Below are 7,333 nucleotides of genomic sequence, written 5' to 3' on the forward strand. Positions count from 1 at the left end.
AAAATCTAGAAACAATAAATGCTGGAGAGGGTGTGGAGAAAAGGGAACCCTCTTGCACTGTTGGTGGGAATGTAAATTGATACAGCCACTATGGAGAACAGTATGGAGGTTCCTTAAAAAACTAAAAATAGAACTACCATACCACCCAGCCATCCCACTACTGGGCATATACCCTGAAAAACCATAATTCGAAAAGAATCATGTACCACAACGTTCATTGCAGCTCTATTTACAATAGCCAGGACATGGAAGCAACCTAAGTGTCCACTGACAGATGAATGGATAAAGAAGATGTGGCACATATATACAATGGAATATTACTCAGCCATAAAAAGAAACGCAATTGAGTTATTTGTAGTGAGGTGGATGGACCTAGAGTCTGTCATACAGAGTGAAGTAAGTCAGAAAGAGAAAAATAAGTATCGTATGCTAACACATATATATGGAATCTAAAAAAAAAAATGGTCATGAAGAACCTAGGAGCAAGATGGGAATAAAGACGTAGACCTACTAGAGAATGAGCTTGAGGACACGGGGAGGGTGAAGGGTAAGCTGGGACAAACTGAGAGAGTGGCATGGATATATGTACACTACCAAGCGTAAAATAGATAGCTAGTGGGAAGCAGCCGCATAGCACAGAGAGATCAGCTCGGTGCTTTGTGACCACCTAGAGGGGTGGGATAGGGAGGGTGGGAGGGAGGGAGACACAAGAGGGAAGTGATATGGAGATATATGTATAACTGATTCTCACTTTGTTATAAAGCAGAAACTAACACACCACTGTAAAGCAATTATACTCCAATAAAGGTGTAAAAAAAAAAAAAGATGAAAGGGACGTTCCAAATGGATATAGCCTCAGCACCACCTCCCATATACTTGATGTTCTTGGAAAGCTCCGGACAAACTTGACAAAGTGGGCATCCTGACACCCAGTTAGATCCTAATAGTCCTACTGTATTGTCTCTTCTGCAACTTTCTGCTAGTGCTCTGGTACGGATGACTCTGGAATTCAGTAAACCTGGGGGTGGAAATGGGATGTCCAGGAAAGAAGATTTCCCTATGCTGTTTCTGGGCCTTGCTCACCAAAGTAAGTCTGTAGGTCTTTACTGCCTCCTCTCAGCTGAGCACAGCAAGATGGCTCTAACGCAAGTCAAGAAGTTCCCCGTATTTCCTTAGCCGACAACTTAAGCCAGAAATATGGCAATGGACCACATCTTTATCCATTCCTCTGTTGATGGACATTTGGGTTGCTTCCATGTCCTAATGAGAACCTACTGTATAGCACAGGGAACTCTATTCAATGCTCTGTGGTGACCTAAATGGGAAGGAAATCCAAAAAGGAGGGGATATATGTATACGTATAGCTGATTCACTTTGCTGTACAGCAGAAACTAACACAACACTGTAAAGCAACTATACTCCAATAAAAATATTTTCAAAAAGAAATATGGCTATATAAAACCCTGTGCCTGGCTCACTGCAGGTGTGGTCTCCCCAGGGATGAAGCACGCATTGAGCTGGTCTCTTCCCAAGACTCTGCAGGTTAGAGAGCAAGACCCACAAGGAAAGGGCCCATCTGTGGGATATATGAGTGGATCTCCAGGATGCCCTGACTTATTTGATCCTCACCCTCGCCACTTTCAGACCACGAAGGCAGGAGTTTCTGCCTCATAGCCAACACATCTCATGGAATCAAAATCAGAAAGATCAAGAGAATTCCAGAAGCACAACTTATTTCCTGAATAAACATAAAAACCTATCCTTACTCCCGTATGGCACAGGACACAATAAACTTCCTCAATTACTTAGGGTCCTAGACATAACTAAACTCACCTTTAGTGAACACAGGTACCTCATTAGATGGGTGATATAATTACTAAGAGGCAGGAAAGAGAATCTGGCAACAAGAGAGAGGAGGTGATTGGGAATGGGCTTTAAATTTTTGGTTTTAAATTTATCACAGAAGAGTGGTCAAGATTATAAAGGTAAAGGACAGAGAAGAGAAAAAAATGGGGCCTGGATTTTGGAAGGTCTTGTGTGAGAGACCAGTGATGCTGAGTTATAATCCTCTGTAGCCAGCAACATGCAGGGATAGAGGAAGAGGGGGAAAACCTACCCTTCCTTCTGATAAAATTCCCCAGGATCTTAAAAGGACTTGTGAAAGGAAGCAGATTAACTTGTAAGTTCAAACTTTCAGACCAAGGAGACCAAAAATAAGTCAACCTCGCCTACTCTTTGGGGCCTGTAACATTACACCCCATAATCTTGAGATCTATGGTAAAGCAGTGGGAAGGTAAGAACACACTGGTGTGAGTTCTAGGTAACAAATAGGAGATCACTCAGTCATTCAACAAATAAGGATTGAGCACCTACTGTGTACCAGTGCCAACTCGACCTCAGATCCTGTGCTCTTGGATGTGGCTTTAGGCAAAGAAATGTTCTTGAGGAGACAGACAGGAGACAGAACAAAACTGCTGACCTCATGGTTTTGCCAGCAGCAGGCCAGTTCATGTTCATTCATGTTTGATGCAAACAAAAGTCAGACTAAAGGGGTTTCCTGCTGAACCTGGCAGTATCTGTGCATCTTAGCAAGAATCTGGCTGGGGCATAACTTGAACAGAGAAGGGAGAACTCCGAAGTAGGCCAGGCTGATCTACTTTGGGTGGACCCACCAGTCTCAATGCACACACATGTTTCTCTGCAAGGGAGGGTGTTACCATTCAGACGGTGTGTCCTGGGAGCATGAGACAGCACATACCTGGGTGGGCAGGGTTCCATGTTACAAGCCTGGCTCATTGCTGGAGGACGGTGGACCATATCACACAAGGAGTCGTTGACTGTCTGCTGGGTCTGGATGTGTAAGCACACTGCAATGGCTTCTTGATGGCCTGGAGGTTGGAAAGAGAAAAAGTGCAAATGACTTAGAATAACTCATTGTGGGGAAAAGAGAAAACAGGGTCTTGAGACTTCTCATTCTTAAGCTACTGCCCTTTTGAGCATATTACATGGCTGCAGGCTGCATTTCAGGGTACAGGTGGAGCAAAAAACGACTTTGCATTTTGCAAAGTCTCCCAGTCTTTGATATTCTCTCTATCACCTTTTAAACTTAGTCCCTCTACTGTCCCTCCCCCAAAGATACTCACTTTAAGACATTAAGGAGCATCCCGACTCCCCATCCACCTTCAGACTGATCTGCATTCCAAATATGCTCAAAGCTAGGAGTTCCCTCAAGTGAATCATCAAAGTGTTCCTTCCAAATATATACAATAATTTCCCTAAGAGGAATTCTCATATCAGCTCCTAAAGAATAACACTTTCTTTATATCATTGAATATGTGCTAAATTTGATGTATAACCCTTATTAAAATTTTCATTAGAGTTGGAGTTCCTGTTCACTAATCCTATCATTAGTAATATTTCTATTAGTAGCAAAACAACAGCAATGCCTCCCACTGGGAAAGTGATTTGCAGTGTATGAAGTGCTTTCAAATACATTATTTGAGCCCACCATAATCTTGTGAGGTCAAAAGAATGGTATCATTATCTCCATTTTATTAATTCAATCATAAGGAAACAGTTGAGAGAGAAATGAAGACCGCAAAAGAGTGGTAGATTCAAAACTGACAATCAGATTTCCTGCTTCCGAATTCAGGGGTCTTTCTTTTGTACCCGAGGGATTCCAAAATGCAATACAGCCAACCAGCTTCCCTGTTCAAATATGAACTTTCACAGGCACATTTTTCCTTTGAGGCTAGACAGGTCTGTCTGACCCCAAAGCCCATGTCTCAACCACTCTTCTTTTATTGTTGAGACAAAAAAAAAATTATTGGAAAATCAGAACTGAACAAAATATAAATGAAACTTTTGATGAAAAAAATCAAATGAAAATTGTAATAGCGACTGACTATGCTATTTGAAACACACAAATGTATTCAGTTTCATGCAAAAATGTGAGTTCCATTATAAGATTGTGGTTCTTTTTCCAAATGCCATGTTTCAATTCAACCATTTTACAATATTTCGCAGAATGCAGTACAGGCCACAAGTATGTATAAAATATGTATTTGAGGTGTTCAGTTCTTTTCACTAAATTTTCTTTTGCTTTCTTCAGTTGTAATCTTATGCTCCCGTCCATGGCAGGATGCAGTCTTAAATCTCCATGCATCTTCCATGAACCTTTTTCTTTTTTTAAATAAACACTGGCTAACCTGAAATACAAGGAGACACTGCTACAACATCACACCTTGGGTTCTCACCAGCAAATGTCAAACTTTCTTAGTGATTTTACAGGGACATAGATGTTCATTTTCTAGCAGGTTTCATTTCTTTTTAATCTGAGAAAAATTCAGTTATCTTTCACATATATTTTAATTTGTAATCAAAATTATTTAGAAACTACACTTAGAGACTATTTTGAAACATTTTCTGGAGATTGGGGGGTGAGTCTGAAAGCACCAACGTTATCTCATTTTAACCATTTTGATGGAATTTCACAACATTTGTGACAAATCTTTGGGTCTTAAAGCAACTTTACTCAAAAAAATATAAAAGTTTAATAGGCGATTTAGGATACTTATTGAGGTAGAATGCATTTTCCAAAGACGGCCACGAGAATATCTCCCTTCCCACGTACTGGGCCTACAACATGACTTCACCACTTTTCACTTCAAGAGGTCTGAGCAAACCTTTATCCTCAAAAGTAAAAATTATAAAAATAAGTTTACTTCATCTTATACTTAAAATGTGGATACTAATCGCAAATATGCATCTAGAAATAATAAAATAAATCAAGTGTTGAAATTTCGATGTAATTTTTCTAATAAATTCCTTTGGTAGCATGAGGCAACATCCTTCACTTCACGTTTGACTTCTACAATGTCATAGTAAGAGGGTTGTTTTTTGTTTGGCAAAAAAATATCCAAAGCCTACATCAAGAAATGAATTCATAATTAAAGGGTAAAAACACAGACTCTGAGGGGAAGCAGAGCCAATAAATGAGCTAATACATTCCCTTTTGTTGGTTTAAGGTTAGTTTGAGTTGGATTTCTTGCAAACAAATCTTGACTAATTCAACATGCCAAGTAACGTCTCACACACACACACACACACACACCCCCATTAGTTTGAGTTGGATTTCTTGCAAACAAATCTTGACTAATTCAACATGCCAAGTAACGTCTCACACACACACACACACACACACACCCAGTAAGAAATACCTGGAGCAATAAAAAAATCTATAGTTAGAACCTTTAAGATGACACCCACTATTTAACATATCAAATTATTTTTCAAAGTGGGAAAATGATTTGAATAAGAAAATTATGTTGATAAAATAACCAAATAGCCTTGGCCCTTAGAAACAGATGTAATAGGCTCTTTTTTTTTTTTTTGCGGTACGCGGGCCTCTCACTGTTGTGGCCTCTCCCGTTGCGGAGCACAGGCTCTGGATGCGCAGGCTCAGCGGCCATGGCTCACGGGCCCAGCCGCTCCGCGGCATGTGGGATCCTCCTGGACCGGGGCACGAACCCGTGACTCCTGCATCAGCAGGCGGACTCTCAACCACTGCGCCACCAGGGAAGCCCTAATATGCTCTTTTAAAGCACCAGTGGAACAGTAACAAAAATTGATCCTATATGGGTCTATAAAGAAAACTGCACTAAATTCCAAAAGCCAGAAATTATGCAAGTAACATTCTTGACCATAATAGAGTCCAACTATAAATGAATAATAAACAATTAACCCACCCCCCAATCCAAACATTAGAATTTTTTAAAAGTCATTTCCTATAAAACTCCTAGGTCAAAAAGAGTGACTAGGTTACACATTATTTGTGACAAGAAAAAAGAGAAAAGGAAGCCTTAAAGCAACTTGAGACTTGATGAACATCTCTTGATGATGGTTTTAATATCATGAAATAGATGACTTTTTTCCAAGAAAATCTAAATTATGAAATTCACTTTAAAATTAAGACCTTGTGTATAACAATAAGCAAGGGGGAAACTTGAAAATGATGTTAAAGATCCAGTCACAATGCTCCCCCCTCAATCCTGCCCTCAAGAGGGAAAAGCAAGAACTGAATTTAGACAGTTGTAGAAACAAATTATTTCAAACTTTTTAAACAGATAGCATCTATGATATGAACTATTTAAGATTATTGTAAGGTATGGAAAACTCCAATTCATCTCACAAAACTAGTATAAACCTGATGACAAAAATCTATAAAAGAAAAAAAAACAGATCTACTTCATATAGTGTTGCCTTATACAATGCTATATGACAGATGCAAGCCTAGGGCCATATTGAAAAGAACAGTTAGCATAAGTTTTCCCTCTGCTGATTAGCCAGTATGATAGAATAAATACTACTATAAAACTCCCAGGTAATGAAAAAAAGTGGAACCATAATACGGTATGGGCCCAGAGGAGTGCCATCTTGGTATGAAAATGCAAGTTTTATAGCACTCCAAATAGGTGAGTTCTTTTTAGGAGCCAGATGAGGAGACAGCTGGTAAAAATTAAGGACTGTTGAAAGCCATTTGGCCTTATGAAGGGCATCATAAACATCACTGGAGCCTGAAAGGAAGAGACCAATTATATCAAGAGTAGCTGGAAGAAACTACAGCTAGAGGCCTGTTATGATTTGAAGGGATTTGAAGAGAACAAAACAGCTATTGCTGATGTACCATGTCGGGAACACATCTCCATAGGAAGTATGCTAAAATGAGCCCATAGTGGGCAAAATCAGCTTGCAGTCCTACTTTCCCATTTGCAGGAAGGCATTCCTGTACTCCACCACGCTCAATAGATGATACCTACATGCATCAATATCATTCATACATGCATGGAAAAGCCTAAATACTAGCACATTGTAATCAAGTCAAAAGTATAATAAAAGAATACTACATGTGACCTCAAACAACTGGGCATTCACATACCAAATCACTCACAAATATTCACACACACTCAAACAGAAACAACCAGATAGGAACTTCCGGTGATCAAGCAGATAAACCCACCTACCCTCACATCCATCCTCGTCTTTCCCTTGCCAGTTTCCATTAGGAGCTGCTCCTCCAACTATTTAAGACTGAGCTCCACAACCAGGCTTTGAATTTCACTCCCTTGCATCTTAGGACATTTGTTGATACTTTGCCTTTTGCTTTCATTCTGGAACTTTCTCCTTGCCTTTTTTTTTGTATGTGTATTTTTATTTTATTTTACTTTACTTTTAACATATTTATTGGAGTATAAATGCTTTACAATGTTGTGTTAGTTTCTGCCGTATAACAAAGTGAATCAGCTATATGTATACATATATCCCCATATCCTCT

General features: G+C 39.5%; 1 protein-coding gene across 1 annotated transcript in view; it reads right to left on the reverse strand.

The window, feature by feature from the left end:
- The window catches only part of ADAMTSL3 (ADAMTS like 3), a 347,006-nt gene that overhangs the window by 83,144 nt on the left and 256,529 nt on the right, over positions 1–7,333 (reverse strand). Inside the window, 1 exon segment of the mRNA XM_007113354.4 lies at positions 2,759–2,888. Within this exon segment, the coding sequence (XP_007113416.3) occupies positions 2,759–2,888 (130 nt within the window).

Source organism: Physeter macrocephalus, chromosome 11, assembly GCF_002837175.3.
Source record: "Physeter macrocephalus isolate SW-GA chromosome 11, ASM283717v5, whole genome shotgun sequence".
NCBI lineage: Eukaryota > Metazoa > Chordata > Mammalia > Artiodactyla > Physeteridae > Physeter > Physeter macrocephalus.